At 39.8% G+C, this 24,964-nt stretch overlaps 1 protein-coding gene across 1 annotated transcript in view; it reads left to right on the forward strand.

The window, feature by feature from the left end:
- SLC28A3 (solute carrier family 28 member 3) overlaps positions 1-24,964 on the forward strand; it is a 45,826-nt gene that overhangs the window by 12,957 nt on the left and 7,905 nt on the right. The window contains exons 2-13 of the mRNA XM_018574082.1: positions 1,172-1,233; positions 4,695-4,786; positions 6,576-6,765; positions 6,932-7,076; positions 12,542-12,655; positions 16,301-16,378; positions 16,967-17,047; positions 18,757-18,837; positions 20,169-20,294; positions 22,011-22,141; positions 23,355-23,523; positions 24,747-24,944. Coding sequence (XP_018429584.1) covers positions 1,172-1,233; positions 4,695-4,786; positions 6,576-6,765; positions 6,932-7,076; positions 12,542-12,655; positions 16,301-16,378; positions 16,967-17,047; positions 18,757-18,837; positions 20,169-20,294; positions 22,011-22,141; positions 23,355-23,523; positions 24,747-24,944 — 1,467 coding nt within the window. The remainder of the gene's footprint in view (positions 1-1,171; positions 1,234-4,694; positions 4,787-6,575; positions 6,766-6,931; positions 7,077-12,541; positions 12,656-16,300; positions 16,379-16,966; positions 17,048-18,756; positions 18,838-20,168; positions 20,295-22,010; positions 22,142-23,354; positions 23,524-24,746; positions 24,945-24,964) is intronic.

The following is a 24,964-nucleotide window of genomic DNA, read 5'->3' on the forward strand; positions in this document are numbered from 1 at the left end:
GGGGGGGCGGACGAGGGAGCGCTGTCATATGGGATGGGCAGCGCCCAGCGGTAAGGGGGAGAGAAGCCGCCCCCAGGACGAGCTGTGTCGGCCGCACGGCGCCCTTGTTGCCATGGCGCCCTGTGCGGCCGCACTGCTCGCACACCCCTAAGGCCGGCCCTGGAATACAATTCCACACACAAGGGTTAAGAGGTCCCTGCTTGTGAGAGCTTGCAATATTTACAGCCTTTCAAAAGGCACTAGCTTTTAACAGTCACTTGCTTTATCATATTTTTCAAATGGATGCATTTTCTTTTACATCTTCTTTTAAAAAGTTTTTGAAATGATGTTCACAATATGATGTGAGGGGAAGTCACATTTTGTTGTTATCCGTGTCCCTGTTTGGTAGACGCCCTTGAATTGGATGGAGTTTCCCTAAAAAGCATAGAAGCTCGACCGAGGATCTAACGCTTTACCCCTCTTCAGTTCACACTGCCATCTAAAAATAAAAAAGCTTTTGCCTGGATGTATTAACAATAGAATTATTAGGAAACAGAATAATAAGTCGACTGAGCATGTGTAGTAATACTTGGAAAAAATAACATTTTATTATAAAATAACATTTTATTATAAATCTTTTAATATTACATTTAATAACCAACAATCTCTTATCCTGTATTTCTGAATAAAATACTAATTCATGTTTCATGATTCTAAGGTTCCTGTCACTGCAGTTAAAAATGATTGTCAATTTGACCCCATTAATTATTTGAAAATCAAAAGTTAATTCTGAAAATAAACAAATTACCACCGGTGCATGGCCAGCTTTAGTAAAAGATGGCTGTTGTGTAATCTACCCTTACATGGAACATTAATTAGATTTGGCAATTAGCTCATGTGTAAGCAGGAAATAACGTGCCTTCTTGACCATAATTGCTTTTTTTATCATTTAGGTAGGTTGAAAATCCAGTTGCATTATGACAGTACCTGTGTATTTTGCAGCCTTCATGACAAATTTCTTCAAAGTAAATTCTTAAAATTTGGATCTGTAACACCTGCATGATAGGTCTTCTGATCTTAAAAGATCTCTTTACTCCCAACATAACTATCAGCTTGTGATAATATTTAGAATGTTTATTAGTGTAATTAATTAGAATTGATTGTTTTATCACTTTTTGGATCTTCCATTTAGCTTGATGAACACCGTTCAATTCCTCTGGATAAATATGATGATGGAGTCTCAAAAGATAAAAGGTAAAGTACTTATTTGCCAAAAATGACTATGATGCCTAAATGCCACTTGTCAATTTTAATAAAGTTTTATTGATCCTGATTGATTAGCAATATGTTATAGCTGGCTCGGTGAAGGAAATGTTCCCGATGTATACCAATGTAATACTTACAAAAAAATAAACTTTTATCAGTGAAAAGCAGTCCTTGAGTTCCAGGCAGGTGACTGTGCCTAGACCTGAGAGAAGCATCTCGGGAGAAACATTTCGGGGTCTATTCACTAAAGGGTAAAGAGTTTGGAGAAGGCAGGAGAAGTGAACAATCTATGACAACATAGCTGAACTGGAAAGTGAGCTAAATTGGGGATTATTTCCAAATCAGGTATTTTGTCCTAGATTGTTCACTTCTCCTGCCTTCTCCAAACTCTTCACCCTTTAGTGAATAGATCCCTTTGTCAACCTGGTACAGCTAGAAGGAATTCATTCCCCAGCGTCCTGTCTTCTAGTGATCACTCCCTGGGACTGTTAGAACATTGTAACTTTTTGTCAGTTCTCAAAAGGAGAGGCTGCATCAGGAGGCTGATCAGTGTGAGCCAAGAAGTGTCCATACAAGGCAGATCACAAAAGGAATTGTTGAGAGTAGAATTTATTAGAATTATTTTGAATTAGAATGTCTTTTGTTATGTTATCCCTAAGCCAACATTTACAATAAAAACATTGTTTGGCATACAGTAGCCAAACCACACAGAAAATAATGAAACATTTTCCAACCTTTGTAATCACTTCTTTTTTATTTTAACTCAGGAAAATAGATTTAACCACTTAAGGTCCAAAAAAACTTCAACAACGTTTCTAGGATGCGTCTCCTTTTTCATGCTTCTTCCCCCACTGATCCCCCTGTCTCTATTACTGGCAATTACTGGCTGTCAAAATCATAGCTAGGAATTGCTTTTCATTACACAGCAGGAGCGGCTGTCAAAATGCAGTTGTTCCTGTATAAAATTACACTTACAAAGAGAGTGAAAGAGTCCTTGTATTGTTTTCATTGTATTTACTATTTCTTTTATATGTAGAATGTCACATCAGTTAAAGAAACTTAAACTTTAAAAAGCATATTTTTTGTAAATAAAATGTATTCCTATTTAAACCCCCTTTTATTTGTTGTTATTTTTTTTTTCAGTGTTTTGTATTTTGAATTTAAAAAAAATTACACAATTGAAAGAAATAATTTTTCTCATTTGCAAATAACTTTGTCATATTTTAAATTATAGTGTCAAATGTATGATTTTGACTGATAAATTAGATTAAAAATTGAATGTAAAAAAGTTTTGGGGCAGAAGAGACTTCTAAATTCATTTTAGGTTTGCTTATACTTTAAGGTCAATAAGTCATACTCTGAAAAGTCTCAAATTGCGTACCCTACAGATCAGTTTTGGGATCCTAACTTGTTTGTAAATAATCTAAAGTTTGGGAGTAAATATGCTACAATCCTGGCTTGCTCTTAGACCGGTCCCGACACCCTCGCCCCCCCTCGCCCCCCCTCGGCTCCAGTGGTCTAAGGTCCTGGGGGTCATCACATTCTATACAGTGTATAGTACAGTGCATAGAGTGTGAGAACGTCAAGGGACATTCCATCAGTGGAGTGAAGGGGAGCGAGGCTGAAGGTAGTGGTGTAAAAGCAAGCGGGGATTGAGGTTCGCGTGAGTGAGTATAGCTCCGTAGACAACATGAGCACTTAACTATTGCTGTATGGGGGTTGCCCCACTGCAAAGGTTAAGATTTTATTTGCCCTGAGTTCTGCTTTATCTTTCATATACAGTATGTGCAAACAATGCAAGAAAATCATTGCTACTGTCAGCAAGATCACATGGCAGTTCAGCGCAAGCACCTGCACATGTCCTGCAGAGTCCTGGTAATAGAATCGCACATAGTTCTGCTACCAGAGTTGGGCATGGCCATGCATCTTTGCGCAGGTGCTTTCACGACTTGCAGCATGTGCGCAGGTGCATGTGCATACTAATTGTGAATAGTGCCACTAAGTGGGCTATTTAAGGCTGAAACCTGCAGGCCTCCAGTGCCGAGAGATCTTCAGCTATACCCCGTGACCTGCGATTCTGCATCTGATTCTGATCTTCTGTTACTGAGCTGGCTCGCCCACTGACTCTATTGCAGCTCTTCTAAGATTACTGTCCGGTTCCTGTGTTGACTTTGGCTTGTTTCCTGACTATGATTGCTGCCTGCTACTTGGTACTATGTTACCCACAAGTTGCTGACCTGGCCTGTCCCTGACTCTGCCTGCCATATTGGTACCGTCTCACTTGACAGTTGCTGAGCTTGTTCATGGACTTTTCTCATCGGTCACCTGCATCTCCTGTCACCTCCAGCCATAAGTTGACTGCATTCACAAGTTCCAGTGATATTAGTGGCATCATCACCCACCATCAGTCATGCCACTCCTTCCTTCCTGCACTCTCTGTCTCAGTATCCAGGGACAATGAACTGGAGCAGCAAGAGAGGCTGTCCTCTTTAACTCAGGCTCCCATCAAAGCATGTGACAGTTATGCAAGACATTTAAGTACTTGTTAACATGGTTCAATCTGTGGTCAGCAGCATTATTTACAGAATAAATGCAACAGTGACAGCTAGGAATCAAATAATCACAATGGTACCACGGTGGCTGATGATTTATCATATCTTTGGATCTGGGGACACTTTCAAAATGTTAAAAGAATAAAAAAAAACTACATTTCATTGTGCAGAAAATGAATGATACTGTACATTTGCTTCCAAGTCCTGTGCTACTAACATTCTCATACCAAAATGACCATTCTTCCAAAAAACTTGCTTGGGGTAAGGATTGCCGGGCATTTAGCAATAAGTGCACCAAATAAGCTTGTATAGTCAAAATTTTCTGTGCCAGCATTACAAAGCATAGTAGTTAAAGTTGGCTATAAACTTTAGAATACAATCTTTGAGTAGGCATGATTCAACTGCCTACGGTCAAGTAAGCCCTTAATCTCGATGGGGAGGACGAACGGGGAAGTTGAGACAATCCCAACCTGCAACCAGTCAAGCAGATCATTTTATATGAATAACCACAAAAAAGCCTTTAAAAACTAAGGGCCCATTCACATTAGCGTGTTGCAGTAACATGGGGAAAAACTGCATTTGTACTACAATGTGCAGTAACACATAAATTTTGAATGGTACTCCAATGCACTTGCCTTTTAGCGCATTACCATGACCTTATTTACTACTATATAGTGCCACATGAAAATGCTCTTTGGCTGCTTAAACACTAACCAATATGCAACAGTGAGATGACATATCTAATAACACTTCAGTTACTGCTGTATTTAACACAAGACACCTTTGAGCCTGTAAGCAAGTGCCAAAGTACAATCGACATTGTACCATTTTTAAGTACTGCTAAGTCAACACTGTTCACTTCATGTCTCTTTCATCTCCTTATATCTTTCCTTACAGTTACCTTGAAATGAAATATGATGCGGCATGTACCTTCTGCAGGAAACATAAAACTATAATTAAATATGTACTCTATGGCATTTTGTTGGCAGGTAAGCATATAATACTACTGAGCTAGACAGTTTCAAATGTGTCTTTCTAAGCAAAAGAATGATTTGCAATATACATTACTTATAAGCAGCATATATTTCATTGAATTGATAATGTTTTTTTCTGTTATAAAAACTAGCAATAAACTTTATTTGTAGAAGTTTATGTGTACATACTTAAAGGATCAGCCCTCCCAAAACTGATAATTTAAGGGGTTATTCACAAAGCTGCCGAAGGCAGCCGAGTGAATAACCGAGCCGGAATGAAGTGGGCCTAATAACGTTCGGCTATTCACTACGGCTCAGTATGTCAGTATGGCTGATTTCAGCCGTACATCGGCTGCCTTTGGCTGCACCTCGGTGAGCCGAAGTGCAGAAAGACATCGAATAGCCGAGCATTATTCGGGTCAGCTATTCTGCTCTGTACCTCCACTGAGCACTGAGCAGAATAGAAAATAGTGAAAAAAGTTTTAAAAAAAGTTGAAAAACTTTTTTTTTAAATGTAAATAAATGTTAAATTAAAAAATATAAAGATTTTTTTTTAAAGAGAAAAAAACAATTGGGCGGAGCTAGCAGAGACAGCTAGCTTCGCCCAACTGTTTCCTATTGGCCAGCACCTGCTAGATTCTTCTAGCAGGTCCCAGCCAATGAATAACAACTGGGTGGAGCCGGCTGTGATGTCACGGCTGACTCCGCCCAGTTGTCATTTGCGGGGCTTACGGGCGGCCCTTAGGCAGGCCGTTTCCCCTGCTTCGGGTGTCACTTCGGCTCAGTCGAGTTGAAGCATATGCCTTCGGTCGGCTCGGCTGAGCCATTTGGCCACCTTCGGCTGCTGTACGGGCTATAGTGAGTAGCCCGTACAGCAGCCCTTCGGTTTGACTGAACCAAAGGGCTCCGGCGGCCAAAGAGAGCTGAAGGATCAGCCGAAGCTACGGCTGGATCCTTTGGCTCCTTTGTGAATAACCCCCTTAGTGTTTGTAGGGGTGTTATACCAACTGGCATTATTTCTCTCTGGGACTCTATTTAAGAGAGATTTATTTGGATTTCCCCAACCTAAACACCTGATATGGTCTCATGAGGGGATTCTAATCTCCCTGTGGAATCTTTTATAAATGTTATATTATGTAGGATGCAATAGCAATAGCTGGAATACCAGGTGATCAGGAATAGCTTTGAGGCTATCAACTACAGGTAGGAAGTTAGAGGCTAGCTCAGCCTGCCAGACTTCACCTGAAATATCACTTTTGGGTGGACTGTTGGACAATATGTATAATAAGTAGATAGGACTGCTGTATTTGCTAATTCCATATTAACTTGTTTGCCACATGAATTGGGAAGGATCCCATTCAATGGGTACATGCAAGTGACCATTCCAAAATAGCGCAGGCAAGACTTTTTTGTCCAAAACACCTGGGTGCAGTGCTTTCGTGACCAATCAATAACAATAGATTGTAATATTTAGATGTGTCTTAGAGCAAGATGGAGAAAAGAACTCCCACTAATATGACCAAGTCCTAAGGAGGACAGGGAAAATTTAGCACAGGCCGTGTGACACTGGTGTGCTGTATGAAGCTGAACAAAGCCTGTCCTTGCATGGAGAGGGTATGGAGGAACATTCCAACTCTTTCATTGTACGACCTGGAAGTACAGAGTGAATAAAAAATTCTCATTTGTATATAGCGACTATTTGGTTGTTTAAGTATACCCCAATTCTTTCTACCGTCTCAGTCATTGTTTCAAAATGTATTGGATAATTATGTGAGTTATTAAGAGCCATTTGTGTTTCCCTTAGGTTTCCTGGCACTGGTGATTGCAGCTTGTGTGTTAAACTTCAGAAGAGCGTTGGCTCTCTTTGTACTTACCGTACTGGTCATCTTTTTTGTATGCTGGGATTTATTTATTGATAGATATGAAGGCAAAATTGTGACATTCTTCTCACCAGTTGGGGCATTCCTTAAGAAACAATGGTTTTGGCTGAAATGGTAAATAAATATTATTGCAGGATTTACCTTTTATGTTTACTACACAATCAGTGGCCACATCTACAATTGCAGCTATGTGGTATGCTGTCTATCATTATCATCATGGTTATGATTTTACTATTTTCATTGGCTATGTAAAATTTTACACCTGCTATCTTATCCTTAGGGTGATATGGCTAAGCCTTGTTGCTGCCATTATATTTTGGCTTATTTTTGACACTGCGAGAATGGGAAGCAATCAGCTAATTTCCTTTGGTGGCCTGGTGATGTACATTCTCCTAATGTTTGTGTTCTCTAAACACCCAACTAAGGTATGGAACAAATGCCTGAAAGTATACCAAAAAAATCAATTCATTACAATCAACTGGAACAAATTATTTTATTGTTTTGTTTTTTTTAAAGAAAAACTGTCCTAATATAAAATAGGTATTTACCACTTGCTGTCCAGAGCAATTTCTTAGCAATTTCCCAACTGTTTACATTTGGCCGGCACCTGCCAGAGTCTTGCTGCAGGTCCCGGACAAATGAAAACAACTGGGCGGATGTCACGACTGGCTCCGCCCAGTTGTTGTCATCTCATGACAGCCCAGAGTCCTCAAATAACCTGAAGACGCTGGTCTGTCATTGAAGGACAACAACTGGGCATATGCGCTCGGCTGAGCCTGCCTTCGGCTGCTATTCACAGTAGTCTGTACAGCAGTCCTTCAGTTCGAAGGGCTCCGGCGGCCGAATGAGCTGAAGGATCAGCCGAAGCTACGACTAGATCCTTCAGCTCCTTCGTGAATAACCCTCTTAATGTTTGCACACACGATAAAATCTGAAATTTTGGCTAGAAAACAGCTTAAAACCCCCAAATAAGTATATATTTTCTGAAAGCAGAGGCCCTGTAGTGTAAAAAAAAATGCTAGTTGCAATTTTTATGATGCAGTATGTTTGTGCAAATGTTTATCAAACCAATATTTTTGGGATTGAATACACTAAAATAAATATTAGTGCACAAAAACAGAATATATTAACTAATTTCTGGTAAAATATAAAAGACGGGGTTGTTTCAGATAAATAGATGCCAAACATGCCACGTCTTAATATTGCATATCCACACAAAATGGCAAAATACCAAAATTGCATATAGGCGATGTTTTAAAAATTTTACCCTTCATTAATTTAGTTTTAACAGTATTTGATGACCCTACAAATATTGCTCTTACTCAGATGTTAGTTGTGACATGTAACATGTGTGGTGCAAACGTTGTTTTCACATTTAGGCGCACCTGATCGTTGTTTGTGTTTGTATGTCCATGTACATGGTGGTGGAGGACTTTAAAAACTATTTTTATTTTTTTAACCACTCCCAGCGGGTCCACATAAATGTACGTCATCCGCTGAAAGTGGTTATACCAAGAACACGGCTGCTGCTGTACCATTTTAAACAGCCGACGATTGCTGTTTAAATACAAGTGATCAGGCATCTGTACAGGCGCCGGATCGCTCGTACGGTGCATCGACATGTCCATCCCCCCTCTGCCGCCGAGGGTGCCAGTCGCTGATCTCTCCTCCGATCCCTGGACCCGGAAGTGATGTGCATTACATCACTTCTGGTGTCACTGTACACATTCTCTGGCTCCTAGAGCCAGAAGAAGAAGCTGGTGAAGCTTCTTCAGCTTCTTTGTGGTCCCTAGGAGACCTCTGATGTCTCTATAAAGAGGACCTGTCACATTATATTTGCTATTACATAGGGGGTTTGTTAGCCCCTTATGTGATAGTAATAAAGTTGAGTGTAAAAGAAAATGTTTTAAAGTCCCCCGCCCCCCACGTGCATACACATACAATGCAAACACGTGTCGGATGTGCCTATCTGTAAAAAAAAAAAAAATGCACCATACATGTTACATATCTTCACGAGCATCGAAGTGAGAGAAATTATTCTAGGCCCATTAATCACTGTTAACACTAAACTGATGGGTGGTAACAATTTTTAAAGCGTCGCCTATGATACATTTTGGTTATTGTAGTTTTTTGCAGTTTCACGGATGAAGGCAATTTTAAGGCTTGGCATGTTTGGTATCTATTTACCCGGCGTGACCCCGTCTTTTATATTTTACCAAAAAATTAGGTATTATATTCTGTTTCTGTGCACTAAATTTAGTTTTAGTAAATTTTATCCTAAAAATAATTCACACAAATACCGTGCGACATAAAATATTTCAACTAGCATCTTTTTATTCTACAGGGCCTCTGCTTTCAGAAAATATAATCATTGTTTGGGGGTCTGAAGCTGTTTTCTAGCCAAAATTCTGATTTTATCATGTGTGTGCAAATGTAAGAAAGTGCTCTGGGCAGCAAGTGGTTAATATGTGAGTTTAATGTTTTAAGCTTTTTTTTACACTTAAATGTATTGCTATCACATAGGGGGCTAATAAGCTGGCAGCCACAGTGGAAGGGGGAACACACTCCCCAGCTCCATACAATTGGGTATGGAAAGCCTTGTATGTGAAAGCCATCACTGGTACAAAATGGTACCAACATTAGTACCAAGACCACTGCAGCAGCCGTGTTCTTGGTAAAACCGCTTCAGGACAGCACTGTTTATATACGTAGGGCTGTCCTGAAGTGGTTAATGCAAATAATAGTAATATAGGGAACTGGACCAGTATGATGACCAATAAGTTAAATGCTAAAAGGACTCTTCAAAAACTAGAAATTAACCTTTGCTCTTATTGTCTTGGTACAGATAAAATATTGTTCTCTGAATAGCCTATATAACTATATCTATCTATCTATCTATCTATCTATCTATCTATCTATCTATCTATCTATCTATCTATCTATCTTCAAATGGTAGTTCTTTCTTGTCAAAGCTGCTGCCACCCTGTCTCTCTGCAGAACAACATGGTCCAGCTTCCCCATGGTTTGTGAGAGTTATATCTATCTATCTATCTATCTATCTATCTTCAAATGGTAGTTCTTTCTTGTCAAAGCTGCTGCCACCCTGTCTCTCTGCAGAACAACATGGTCCAGCTTCCCCATGGTTTGTGAGAGTTCTGAGAAACCTTGCAAGGGCAGCTGCTTTCTCTATAAGGAATAGACATATGCGATTCGTTTTGTTCCGAAATGAAATTCGGACGGAAATTCGGAGATTAGGACGTATCCGAATTCCGAATTACAGCTAAAACAAATGCAAACAAATCTGAATTCCCGATTTCCCGAAATTCGTTAGCGGTAGTCCGGTTGAAATTTCGTTTTTGCACGAAAGTTCGTTGCAGCTAAATGACAGGAAAAAAAACATTTTTTAATTTTGTATTTTTTTTTAGTTTGCAGAAGATGAAAAAAAAAGCGTGAGGTTCCCCTCAAATTCATACCAGACACTTTAGGTCTGGTAGGAATGTTAGGAGGGACCCCCCCCCAAGTTAAAACATAAAAAAAAGAGCGTGGGGTTCCCCCCAAAATCCCTACCAGACCCTTTAGGTCTGGTAGGAATTTTAAGGGGGAACCCCAGCCCCAAAATGAGAAAGGGTAGTTAGTAAAAATAACTTTTTGATAAAATCCTTTAATTGGGATTTTTACTAACTATTTGATTTAACCCTTTAGTGAATGGGTAGGGGTACCCCTTACTCATTTACAAGGGGGGGCGGCATCTTGGTGCCCCCTTATTTTAAGGGGTCCCCCGATGCAAATAAGCCCCCTTGCCCGCAGACCCCCACAACCACCAGGTCAGGGTTGTGGGGAAGAGGCCCTTGTCTCCATGGGCACACCCTCCCAATGCAGAGGGCATGTGGCCTTGTAAAGCGCAGGGAGGGGGAGGCCGCTCGATCGCCCCCCCCCCCTTTCCTGCCCTGCCGGGCCAGTGCTCGGATCAAGGGTCTGGTAGGACTGTTAGGAGGGACCCCATGGTTTTTTTCCCCATTTTTGGGGGCTGGGGTTCCCCCTTAAAATTCCTACCAGATCTGAAGGGTCTGGTAGGGATTTTGGGGGGAACCCCAAGCACTTTTTTGTGTTTTAACTTGGGGGGGTCCCTCCTAACATTCCTACCAGACCTAAAGGGTCTGGTATGAATTGGGGGGGAACCTCACGCTTTTTTTTTTTTCATCTTCTGCAAACTAAAAAAAAATTTTAATTGTTTTTTTTTTTTCCTAATGTCATTTTGCTGCAACGAAATTTCATCCAAAACAAAATTTCGACCGGACTACTGCTAACGAATTTCGTCCGAATCCGAATTCCGAAACTAATTTACTTTCGGAGCCGAATCCGAAAAACAAAATAATGCAAAATCTGAATCGAAACAAAACTAAACAATTTTTTTGCTGGTGCACATGTCTACTAAGGAACAATCACAGCAGTGACCTATTCGACTTTGATTACCCCAGGTACACACCACACCCTTTGCTCACCAAACAAGCTTTCCCAGTGCATCTATCACAATATATTAAAAGTTCTGGCAAGCTCAGCAAGAATTATAGAGTCCATAATACTGCTGACAAGTTTTATTAACAGGTTATTAAAAAAACACATACAGTCAAGATACTTGACAAGATACTAATTTGGCCACCTCTAAATATACAGTATAAGATAAGCTCACAAGACAAACACTGAGTGCTCTACCTCCTCCCTCCAATCCGATCCTACAGCTATGATTAAAGGTGCCCATACACTGGATGATTCTAGTACGAGAATCGCGGGAAATACCGCGATCGTACGAGAATCGTGCAGTGCGAATGAAGGCGTGCGACCGTTTCTACTGTACGGTCGCACGTCTTTTGTCTAAGTAGCATGCTAGAAAACCAGCCAAAAATCTTACGATTTTCGGCTGGTTCGAATGATGCTCGGGAGACAAATGCCGAACGAGCTGGTGTGCGCACACGCACACTGCCCGTTCAGCATTGTGGTCATCGGAAGAGATGGTTGTAAAGCTGGTCATACACCTATAGATTATCTGCACTCTAGATTATCTTCTTTATTTATTCAAGGCATAAGACGAGAAATACCAATCCAACTAAAGCTGGCCATATACCTATAGATTATCTGCAGATTTTATACGGTCAGATGGAAAAAGTACCACAGGTTCCTCCAAACTGGGTGGATGGAGGAATCTCCTGCTGGGCCAAGCTTCAGTATCTCACTAGTCGGTCCCACTGGCTGTCAAAACACCTGAACAATCTGATTGGATGCAGGCATTGTTCAGGTATTTTGACAGCCAGCAAGATACTGAAGCTTGGCCCAGCGGGAGATTCCTCCAGCCACACAGTTTAGCATAGATGGAGGAATCTGTTGCACCTTTTCCACCTGACCATAGAAAATCTGCAGATAATCTATAGGTGTATGGCCAGCTTTAGTTGGATTGTTATTTTTGGATCTGGAACCACTTCTAGACACTTCTTTTTACTGTCTAAATATATAAACTGTTATCCCTTTCTTACCAGATGCAGGCCTAAAGTCCAGCACAATACTAAAAGAAATATAAAACCAACCAAGCATTTAATATGGCTCCTCAAGGGAGATTATCTCTATTCCTAGCAGACACACACCCTAGTGAATAAATCTCAACCCTCGATTGCTCAAACATCTGATCTGACTGGAAACTGGGAAGAGACAGACAAAACATATATATTATATATTACACTTCCAAGTGACTGATAGTAAGTAAAGTGAACCTGCGCACACTTTGGATTCGCAGTTATGAGCGAGGAAAGTTAAAAAGAATGTGCATGTCATCAAAAGCTGATATTTAATTGTATTTTTATTTTTAATCATTCCTACATTACCCCCCTTTTTTATTTAGGTCAACTGGCGACAAGTTTTTTGGGGCATTGGGTTACAGTTCCTTCTAGGACTTCTGATCCTAAGAACAAAGCCAGGGTTTGATGCCTTTGATTGGCTTGGGATTCAAATGCAGGTAAGTGTTCATCAGTGTTTACAAAATATAATAGGGGGAATTGATCAAAAATGTAGCACACAGAATCTGGAGCAGTTGCCCATAGTAACCAATCAGCTTCTCTGTTCAGTTTGTTTAGTTAAGCCTCGAAAAACAAAAGATAGACTCTGATTGGTTGCCATGGAGAGTTGCTCCAGATTTTGTCTGCTCCCGTTTTGATAAATTCCCCTCAATGTTTAATATTGGCAATGCAAATGGAAAGTACTCACCATAGCTACAAGCATAAGACCAGATTCTGGTTATGGCTACCAAAGCTGTTATTGTAATTCCTTTTTCTTGATCAGAAATCTTCCACTAAACTTCTGTATTAAAAAAATGCATAGTACATATAAAGTAATTAAAAGACAAATGTTTACAAGGCGATATGAACATTTAACAAGCAGCCTATCTCCTCTTATATGCTGCACATTTAGGTTTAACATCTGTAACCTTTCTGCAAATATTAGTCAGAATATATAGAATGTATATTATATATATGAGCTAATTAAAATATATCCAGGACTTTGGTTTGTCCTGAAAGTAGGCGTTCTGTGATTGGAAGAGATGAGATAGTGACGTTCATTCACACCTCCCCAATCACTGAATACCTTGCATTCACTGAAAAGAATGCAAGGCTTTTTATTAATGAAGTGTCATTAATAAATGGCACACTCACAAAACCATGGCATGTAAAACAACATGTCTCACCACTAAGGATAATGACAGAGGTTTGGATACACGTCTTCAGCCGAGGATGTGTAAGCCGCACTGCCGCGCCAAGGCACCTCTTATAGTGCGGTCCTAACTCTAAACTATGAGAGTCTCCATCTTGGAGCACATGGGGGCAGAAGATATCAAATTGGGTGCAGGTTTGTCAGGAGGACGCCCAACCTTCTTAAAGGTACAGAAACACACAAGGGATCCCGCACATCTTATTGGCAGCTGAGAAACCCCATGCGTCGCTTTACCAAATCAGTCAAGCAAAACACGACAAACGCACTCAACAATTTGTTACCAGTTATACAGTAAGGTGCACACGAAATGGGCCTTGAACAGTAAAACAGCAGAAAGGCATCATGGCACACTCAGAAAACCAGCATGTAAGACAACATGTCTCACCACTAAGGATAATGACAGAGGTTTGGATACACGTCTTCAGCCGAGGATGTGTAAGCCGCACTGCCGCGCAAGGGCACCTCTTATAGAACAATTGTTAAGTGCGTTTGTCGTTTGTTTTGCTTGGCTAAGTAGTCTGTCCCCTATAAATTGACTAGAAAAAAATTGGAACACACACACATGAACATTTACATGCACGCACTGGAAACGGGTTCCTGAGAGATAAAGCATGGCTGCCCAATGGCAGACATGGATTTTGTATTGGTCTTGGACAGGAGCAATTTAGTACTGTGTAATTTGCCATACATATGTAATAGACACAGCCCTAAACTCATTTTATCCTAGCAACTCCATATACTCCTTATGTTTTTCTGACACGTACGCATTGACTATTACATTCTAGTTCAATCACTGAACTCTAGATGAATTTGTTATATAGAAGTGTTATAAAGCAACTAATATTTGAAACAGATTCTATCAGTCTAACATAAAACTGACATAGATTAACATAAAAAAGCCTATAAAAAGAATATAAGTCAGCCAGCACATGCAAGGACTGGAATGCAATGTATTAACTTTTTCCTGAGTTTAGATACATCCTAAGCCTTTTTAATTTCACTTTCTATTTTTCTGCTTCCTGCCTCACCAGTCTCTCATCATCATTTTTTTGTACAATAGTAAGGTCTCGGTGGATATGTATAGAAAAATAAATTTTTCTATACATTTTTGATGTCTTGAACCAATTGTGGAGTTAGGCATAGCTTTGTGGAGATTATGCGAGGTTGATAAATGAGGCTACAGCCATGTTCTTATATTTATACTATATGTATGGATTATTAAACTTGAGAGTTTCAAATATCTAGGTCTCTAGTGTCTTGTTTTTTATCTGTGGTTTTTATGTTATACATGACCTGTATGTTGTTGGAAATTACAATTTCATACTGTTCGTTTTTTTTAATTATTTTTGAAAATAATAAAAATTATTGTAATGTAAATTCGGAATGGAGTTGATGACACAAAGTCAAACAGAGAGCACTTGATTCAGTACCTGTCATTATACTTCATATAACCTGTAATTCTTCATGTACGTTTAAAGGTAAATTTGATTTGAATTGATTATTTGTTATGAAGATATATGATTGATTTTATAAAGGAATCTAGCCTGTTTACTAAGCAAAGTGAATATTCACTTAGTTTAGTGAATGTGGTGAAGCTCTTCAATCATCCAATTGTGAGCAAGCAAAAATCCTGTTTTTAAAAAAAAGTTTCCTTACATGTGATTGGGTTTTCTTTGCAAGGTAAATTTTCACCACATTCACTACGGTAAGGGAAAATGTCCTTCCAAGTTAGAAAACTACTTTGCAAGATCAACATGCTTGACTCCTTTAGTAAATCAACCCTATTGAATTTAACGTAGGGGTCTATTCACTAAGCTGCCCTAGGCAGCCGAGTGAATGACCAACCTAAAGCGAAGTGAGTCGGACGCTGTTTGGCTATTCACTTCAGGCTGGTACGGCTGATTTCAGCCGTATATCGGCTCACATCAGCCATATGCACCCGACCTCTGTTGCAGTTCTCCATCAGGTCCACCACTACTGATTGACAGCAGCAGAGGGCGGGTACAATGATAGTTTGCTATTGGCTATTGCAAATTGAAATAGCCAATATGAATCTAGCAATGCATTCCTATGGCCAAAATTTTTTTATTTTTTTTTCTATTCTGACACGGCTCCGTGTCAGAATAAGAAAAAATAAGAATGAGCAGTGTTTCTCTACTTGGCGGCCGGGAGCGGGAGACTCCCGGAGCGCCCAGAAGAGTTGCTTTTTTTTTTTTTGCTTTTTTTTGACGGCAGCAGAACCGCCGGCCAATAGAAAACTGTTGGGCGGAGCTAGCTGTCATTGCTAGCTCCGCACAATCGTTTTCTATTTTGATTTTTCTACTTTTTTCACTGTTTTTCTGTTCTGCTCGGTCCCACAGAGAGGCCGAGCAGAACAGCCGAGCCGAATGCCTCTCGGCGGCATTCGGCTATTCACTCACTGCTGTTCGGCATCCATGAGAATAGACCGAACAGCAGCGAGTAGCCTGCCGGAGGTTCGGCTCAGCTGATCCAAATGTTGGATCGGCTGAGTCGAACTCCTTCTGCACTTCGGGTCGGCCGAACAAGCCATGCAAAGCCACCCGATGTACGACTGATTTCAGCCATTATACAGCTGAAATCAGCCGTACCAGCCTGAAGTGAATAGCCGAACAGTGTTCGGCTCACTTCGCTTCAGGTCAGTCATTCACTCGGCTGCCTACGGCAGCTTAGTGAATAGACCCTTATGTAAGAACAAACACACTTGTGTTAGCTAAAGGCTTTCCATAATCTGTGGAGCAAATAATTTGATTGTGTAAAGGAAGGAGATGTTAAATACAATTAAAAATAGCAGATTCCTAATATTTTGGGAGTAAAATATTTAAAAAAAAACAAATTTATTATTTTTGTATAATTTTTCTTCATATATTTTTAGACCTTCCTGGAATACTCAGACACAGGGTCGAAATTTGTATTTGGTGAAAAGTTTTTGGACCATTTTTTTGCTTTTAAGGTGAGACTTACACAATCTTACTTTTTTCATCTGCATTAAGCTCTTGTTTTCCCTAGCATGTTCCTATCAGGACCTTCCTCCACCTATTCTAAATAGTGTTTTCAGATATGCTTTTTTTGTTCATTTCATTTAAGTATTGTAGCATAAAAGGTAACTAAACATACTTTTCCTTTAATTTGCAAAAAGCTTTGCCAACATTTGCAATTGAAACATGACTTTAGTGTCTTGATAAACAGGGCAAATTGCAGAATAAAATTTATATTTATATCTATAGTAACACTGGTTCAAAATGACTGGTTAAAGGGTAGGTTAGCTTTTCAAGTTTAAATCATTTCTTTTATTAATTGTCCTATAAACAATATATGTGTCATTTCTATATAATAACAAAGCTATTTCCAAATGAATAGGCCCATAATGTGAAACTGACTTCTGAGCTAAATTTGTTGAGATGATCACTTTTATTTACAGCGTATCTTCAAAACTAAGTTATTAAAAAGACTATTCATTTCTGTACCCCAAAGCTGATGACATTCTGTGGATAGAATGAACTATAACTTGCTCCTATGTTTTGTGACTGTCATCATTTAGGTCCTACCGATTGTGATATTCTTCAGCACGGTCATGTCAATGCTATATTTTCTTGGCTTCATGCAGTGGCTCATTAAAAAGGTGAATATTAATTTCTCTTATTCAGCTGTATATGTTTTCTGGATCAACATTCAGTTAACTAAAATAATTCAGAACATCATTCATTTTTTTCTGTAAAATTTGTTTTCTGCTGCTCACATTACAATATCACCCTAGCTAAAGGACTGCTAACATGTTGTTGTGAGTGCCACAATACAGGCACGACAAATTTCCTCAGATGTGTGCCTCTGTTTTGTACATGTACTCACTAGGCAATAATGGGATCTTCTAGGCAGAGAGCTATACACATAATAAAAAATTACATATATGATACACTATGTCACTAACATTTAGACTTCATTCAGATGGGCTGGATACTCCACTGACCATAAAGTAATTCATGGTGGATCGCTTTTTAGCAGGCGGTGGAGTAGCAGCTGTCTGGCAAAATTGCCAGCTCCATAATGCAGTTTAAAAAAAAATCCCAATGGGATTTTCTATTGAAAATCCTATTTTCATTTCAATTGTCGCATTTGACAAGTGGTATCACCTGTCAAACGCGACATGCTGTACATTTTGTTTCTGGCCACAACATAAAGTAACTGACATTACAGTAGGTGGCTGGGTGTGGTAAAACTGCACATGAACCGCACAAATTTACCACCCCCTTACTACCCTCATGCATGAGGCCTAACACAGCATTATTTGTTTTTCTGAGTGTGTCTGTAACATTTGTATTATCCGTTGATCCTGTCAGTGTATTTATTATTTTTCTTCTATTAACAAGTTGGCAATGCTGTTCATTCTGCAGTGAAATCACTGAAGTGTTGTCACCCTGTGGGCAGAATACTCTTAGATGGATATGTAGACTTTAAGTAAGCAACAAAAACATATTAAAACAAACATACAGCTAAGCTAACTCTTTTTTTAGCACTTACATTATCAGTTTTTTCTTTTTGAAAAAAAGGTTTAACCCTTTTCGTGACTGACGACGTACAGTGTACGTCGCCAGCATCGGGGCTGTTTAAACAGACAGCTTCTGTGTCCCGTAGAAGGGCCCCCGCCGGACACCGCCGCCATGCTTCCCGGGCTTTGTTGCCCCTCCTACGGGCCCGGGACCGGCTTCCTTGGTGTCCGCGGGGAGCTGGGGAGGAGGTCGACGAACTTCCGTTCATCGATCACCTTCCCGTTCTATTGGACCGGGAGCGATGCAGATTGCATCACTTCTGGTCTCTGGGCTGTACAAATTTGAAACTACCACCATTTTATGCTATAGGGTCTTGGCATTCAGAAAATATATAATGTTTGGGGGTTTCAAGTCATTTCCAGGCCTAAAATGTGGAATATAACATGGGTGCGAAAAATGAAAAAAAGGCCTCAGTCATGAAGGGGTTAAACCATATAACCAAAACCTGCATGTTGGCACCCATGGCACTGTCATATGGTTTGTTCCATACATGTAACTTTTGCTGGACAGCTAGGTCTGCATGGTAATGTAGACCAAAAAAATTACAGGCAATTACTCCATACAGTTATTAGAACAAGACATTTTTTCCCCCATAGTGTTCCTTAAGTGGCCTTAACCTGTCAGTTAGCTTTTAGCAAATACTGGAAGTCAGGATTTTACAATGCTTGGCACAGCCATTGCCTGTATCATGGGACTCACGAACAAAATGTATATTAATTTCATTAATTCTGAGATGACTGAAAGATGCTATAATATCAACTTAATTGTATTTGTCTTTTTGAAGGTTGGATGGGTAATGCAAATAACTATGGCAACAACTCCAACTGAATCTCTAGTTGCAGCAGGAAATATTTTTGTGGGCCAGGTAAGTCATTTATATTTTTTCTAATTGTGAATGCAAAACCTGCTTGAAGCAGGTCAAATGCAGGTCAGAAGGGAGTCAACTGCAGGTGAAATGCACCTGTCAATGATGTCATCAACAGAGGCCCAAGTAGCCAAGCAACTAGCATGTTTATAAGGAGATCAGCAAGGGTAGCCTCTGTATTTATCTTAATGTATAATTCCTATATATGAAACGCATGCATTCAAAACTTATCAGGTTCTGCTACTTGACCAGGTGCTTACAGCTAACAGCACACTAGAAGGGGCATCCACCACCCCCTGAATGGTGGTCACAGGCCATACTCTTTCAAGCTTCCAGTAAAGTAGATTCTGTATATATAATCCATTCAATAGTACAGGATACAGCAGTTCAGTGTACCTGTACTATAGGCATGCCAAAAAAGTGTATTATGGGCTTCATGTGACCCCTCTTCCCCAAAAGTTTAAGATTTTAATTGAAGGAAATAAAAAACTATTGGTTGAATGGGCTGGAAATATAAACACTCTCCTTCTTGGGATGTTCAAAACCCCCCTCTATTAATTCAGGAGTCCAAAATCATTATGAAATTTACTTACCAGGAGCCCTTTTGGAAGAGACAAAGGAAAACTCTTGTTGGCACTCATTTTGTGGTACCCTAAAAGAGCTTATCCAGAGAAATATACAAAATGAGCTTGTAGCTCGTGACAAAAGCACACCATTATCAAGGTTAAATATTTAAACTTGTAATAATTGTATTAAGTTCAAAATACAGGCTCTATGGGTTTCCCCATTATAATATATAGACAACTGACCTTAATAGGTGACACTGAAAGCTTAGCTGAAAAGCCAAGAAATAAATCACTTATAAGTTTTGAAAAAAAAGTCCTGTTGAAAACTAAGGACTTCAGCTTCTTTTAATTGGCATGTGATTAGCATGATTCAAGATTAGCTTATCATTGACTATTTGACATGTTTAAACAATTTTTAATGAAAAGAGAATTTAAAAGCTAATTTTTACAATCTGTAAAAAGCCAAGGAATCTGCCACAGCTGAGACAGAAGATAAGAAGTTTTCGCTGTTGGGGTCCTGTGAAACTGTAGGCTAATTCTTTTTTCTGCTTGGTCCAAATATTACTCAAATGGTTTTAATTAAATCACAGTATCCAATCTCACCACCAGATGAATAATCTGCTCTAATGTAATTTGCCTTCCTCATAAGTTATATTCTCATTTTTCAGAGCAGATTTTTGCACCCTTTGATTTGCAACCAAGATTAATAGTATACAACTAAATAAATGTTCACTTGATACTATTGGTGCTTCTTTTTGTTCGCAGACTGAATCTCCGCTTCTGATTAGGCCATACCTGGAACATTTAACCAAATCAGAAATCCATGCTGTGATGACTGCTGGTTTTGCTACAATTGCAGGGAGTGTACTGGGAGCATACATTTCATTTGGAGTGAGTATTGGAATTCAGTTACAATGGTGGGTCCATGTCACATGCATAAGCATTCTAATTGTTTTGGTTAGCAGAGCTGACAACACATATCCCCTTTGGAGATTCAGTAGTAACTGTTACTCTAATGCTACTGTATGTAAACATGTCCGTTTGTGTTATTCTTCTAACTTAATTATTACATTTATCTTATGATGTGAGTTGTTTTCCTCTTGTTTAACATTTAAAATCTATTTTAAGATTAAGTATGACATTTTTTTCATACTAATGATAACAAATGTTGTTGTCTTATTGTACATTGTAACAATTACCAAAGCCAGATTCATAAATATGGGAAAAGCAGGCATATGGCAGATCTGTACTTTTCTACTCCAACACTGGTTAGGGTTAGGTTTGTGTGAAATCAAGGTTTTGGTGGAGGGGGCTTTGCTAGATTCTTTTCCTAGTGCAAGTCCACACAGTTAATTTACTAAAGACAAATAGGCTGTTCACTTTGTGAGGGAAATTGCACTTTGCAGGGGATGTTTCCCCCTAGTTTAGTAAAGGTGGGGGAACGTTCTGCTGACTTCTATCATCCAGTCATGTGCAAGCAAAAATGCAGTTTTTCCTTGCACATGATTGGGTATTCTCCAGATTCACCAAGATAAAGGAAACTTACCCTGCAACAGCCTGTTGCGCTTTAGTAAACCAACCCCTATGTGTGTGCTGTCTCAGTGAAAGCAATGCAATACCTATGTGTCTGATTAGCTCAACAACTGTTATACAGGAAGCATAGAAACGAAGCCGGCTTGCAACTCACTGTGTTGTAGAGCTGCGAGCCAGCTCAGTGTGTTACAAACTGATACAAAGGGGTCTATTCACAAAGCTACCAAAGGATCCGTAGCTTTGGCTGATCCTTCGGCTAGCTTCGACCCCAGGACCCCTTCGGTTCAGTAGAACCGAAGGGCCGCTGTACGGGCTATTCACTATAGCCTGTACAGCTCCCGAAGTTGGCCAATCGGCTCAGTCGAGCCGAAAGACAAATCTGGCTGGAGCTAGCCGATGGCCGGCCATCAGCCGGCCCACAGCCTGCTACTGACAGCTGGGCAGAGCCAGCCGTCATCTCACGGCTGGCACCGCCCACTTGCAGAGACAGATCAGCATCCCCCGGAGGCTGAGCGAGCAGTACAGGGAGGAGAGCTCAGTCTCCTATGACAGCACACCACTCTGCGGGCTGTGACAGGAGGCTGAGCAGTGTGGGAGGAGAGACGCTGGCCGCTAACAGCTCTCTCCTCCTGCAGAGCTCGGCCGCCTGTGGCACTATCTCTCCTGCCCACTGAGACACAGAGCAGCGCCCAGCGGCAATGAAAGAAAGCACGGATGCACCACTGTATCGGCCAGAAAATGGCACTTTCGGCATTTAGCCAAAAGTGCCATTTTTGGCCCATATGTTTCGGCGGCCGATATATGGTTGCATCCCTAAATAAAACATGTATAGATGAAAGCAGGACATGTTGTGTGCACAGGGTTTCATTACTGCATAGAGCTCAGTATACTCTATGCTATCTTCCTTTAGTTCTCCTCCTACTTTAAGGGAAAGGGCAATCATGATAAAAGAGTAACATTTTTAGAGATATTTTGGATGGTAGAATGATAATGCTTTAGCACTGTATCCAACGCTTTTTAAGCTACTTTTAAGCTACTATTAACCAGCAAAGGGATTTTTCTGGTGTTTTGCAGGTGTCCTCCTCACACTTGTTAACGGCTTCTGTCATGTCTGCACCAGCAGCACTTGCAGTAGCCAAGTTATTTTGGCCGGAAACAGAGACTGTAAAAATTAATATGAAGCAAGGTCTTCAGCTGGAGAAAGGGTAAGAGGCATGTCAGAGGAAATAATAAATGTACAACTTAGGCACATATTTAGAAAATGATATCTAAGGAACTCATAGAAATAACATTACAATCACCCAATCTAGACATCTCATTCTTGGCAGCCTCCAAACCTGCTGACCAGCCATGGTGGGTGGGGAGAAGCAGAAAACTTTTCCATAGCACTATTGTTATTGTATTGTTATTGTATTGTAGTACAAGCAACATCTTCAATCACTTGCACATAAACATTTAAACAAACTAAGAATTACCCTGTGTACAATGGTGCCTGGAGGTGGTTGAATTGTGCATGTAAATCTGACTGCACTCTGAAGTTTGTGGTCAACTTAACTTCATAAACACATTACTTCAAAAATTCAGTTTATTCTTGATTTGCATTATCATGTACAGTAGAGTGTGCAACATCCTTTGTATAATTTCTCCCCCATTTGCTAATACAGCTAATGAGCTGGTGAAAAGGTCAACAGTAAAAGAAACGAGTTGAGGAAGTGGGGCAACATCCCCAAAAGGGACAGAGGGACATGGACTGCAATAAATATATTCTTTTTTAGCTGTGTAGCAGACAGCAAGAACCCCCATCAGCTTTTTTTTGTGTTGTCTTTGTCTCCTCCCTTCCTGCTTAAGTGACCATGTTGTTACTAGGACAGGAAGTGAGGGGAAATGTCCTTGTGTCCTCAGACAGCATACAAAAATTGACAAGGGTTCAGCCTTCCCACAATCTATCCAAAACTACAAAATAAATTTTGGCTGAAGTCAAACTTTGACTGTCATCCTCTCCCTTAATATGTAACCTGACCAGTAATCAACCCCTTTGCATCCTGCCGACATTCAACCCTTTTTCTGCTGCACATTCATATCAGCACTTGAAACCTCTTTGCCCAGAGCATCATGTGCCAGAAATTGGCACCAGGAGAAACTGTTTCTTATTATACAGTATGTATTGTACTATGAGGGGAAATTATCAAAACGGGTGCAGACAAAATCTGGAGCAGTTGCCCATAGCAAACAATCAGCTTCTCTCTTCAGTTTGTTCAGTTTCGCTTTGAAAATAAAAGAGAGGGGCTGATTGGTTACCATGCACAGCTGCTCCAAATGTTGTCTGTTCTAGTTTTGATAAATTCCCCTCTATGTATTTCACATTGTGGTGAATAATAGATACTTATATAAATACTGTTTTTGACTTCTTTGCATTAGGGATGCAAGAAACATTCTTGAAGCTGCGAGTCAAGGAGCTTCTGCTTCAATCCCTTTGGTAGCAAATATAGCAGTGAATTTGATGGCCTTCCTGTCATTGCTAGCCTTTTTCAATGCTGCCCTCTCCTGGCTGGGAAATATGTTTGACTTTCCACAGTTGAGTTTTGAGGTAGGCATTGTTTCTATATGTAGAGGTGTAAAGCACTGTAGTTAAAGACAATAAAAGAAAGTATTTTTATTTTTTAGATATAAATTAATTCCAAAGCTGTCAGTTTAATGTATATCATTTTAACCCTTTTCAGTACCTGTATTTTTTTTATGTTATAGACAAATATCTCTCACAAATTTTGTTATTAGTAACAAATTGACACAAATGCTTTTTAAAAAATGCTTCATTATTGTATAATGTATACAATTTTTATGACATTATTGCAAACGTTAAAATATTGACTATACTACATATAAATAACAATAAGGGGCTGATTTATAAATGTTCCGTCGAGCTTAAAGCTGGGTGGATACCATTTATATGGCACTACTGCCTCTAGATGAAGCTGAGGAACATAGGAATTCCATTTAGTGGCGCTAGTGCCGTGTAAACAGCATCTGTCCACCTATACGGTGGGCAAAACATTTATCAATCAGCCCCTAAAATATATTTCCCTATTTATCCTGATCTACAACAACCACAAATATGTGAAGGTTATAACATATATGATACCCCTTTATATTTCAGGGGGTTAGGCAAAAGGCTGATTTACTAAAGGAGTTGCACATGTTTTTACTTAATAAACTGAGTAAAGATTGTCAACTTATTTAGTAAATTAACCCCTTCACCCCTTGCAAAAGTATTCTCCCCCTTGGCATTTTTCCTATTTTGTTGCATTACCACCTGGAATTAAAATGGATTTTTATGTTCCAGGTGGTAATGCAACAAAATAGGAAAAATACGTTTGCAAGCCATTGTATGTCATACTGCCACTAATTTCAGTGGCTCTAAGGGCTCATGCACAGAGACTTAAAATCATATATTTTTGTGTTGTCTGCTATGGGACCATGCATACAGCTGCAGTAAAATTGCGCTGCATAAAGATTCTTAAAATCAAAATAGAATAATCTGAATCCATCCTGTCATCCCTAAACATGGGGGTAGCAAGCATGCAGCCCCCTGTTATGCTAATATCATCCAACATAACCATTAGCATTGTGGAGGTGCATTCAGAGAGGTTCTGCCAAAAAATGGGGGTCCCCCTCCCAAAGCAGGGGTACTATTGCCCAAGAGGGAGTGCCGGCAAAACTCTACAGCAAGGTTTGCTTATGCTATGTTTATTTTTTTCATGTTGTTGGCTCAAATGTTTCATTCTCTATTACATTGTTTTTCTCTTTGGTCAGATAATATGCTCCTATATCTTTATGCCATTTTCCTTCATGATGGGTGTGGATTGGGAAGACAGCTTCATAGTTGGCAAACTTATAGGATACAAAACCTTTTTTAATGAATTTGTTGCATATGAATACCTGGCTGGGCTGATTACAAAGAGGAAGAATAATGAACCACTGTTCATTGATGGAGTGAAGCAGTATATGTCGGTATGTGGGATTTATCCATC

The sequence above is a fragment of the Nanorana parkeri genome, unplaced genomic scaffold, assembly GCF_000935625.1.
Source record: "Nanorana parkeri isolate BGI_ZX_2015 unplaced genomic scaffold, ASM93562v1 scaffold2725, whole genome shotgun sequence".
NCBI lineage: Eukaryota > Metazoa > Chordata > Amphibia > Anura > Dicroglossidae > Nanorana > Nanorana parkeri.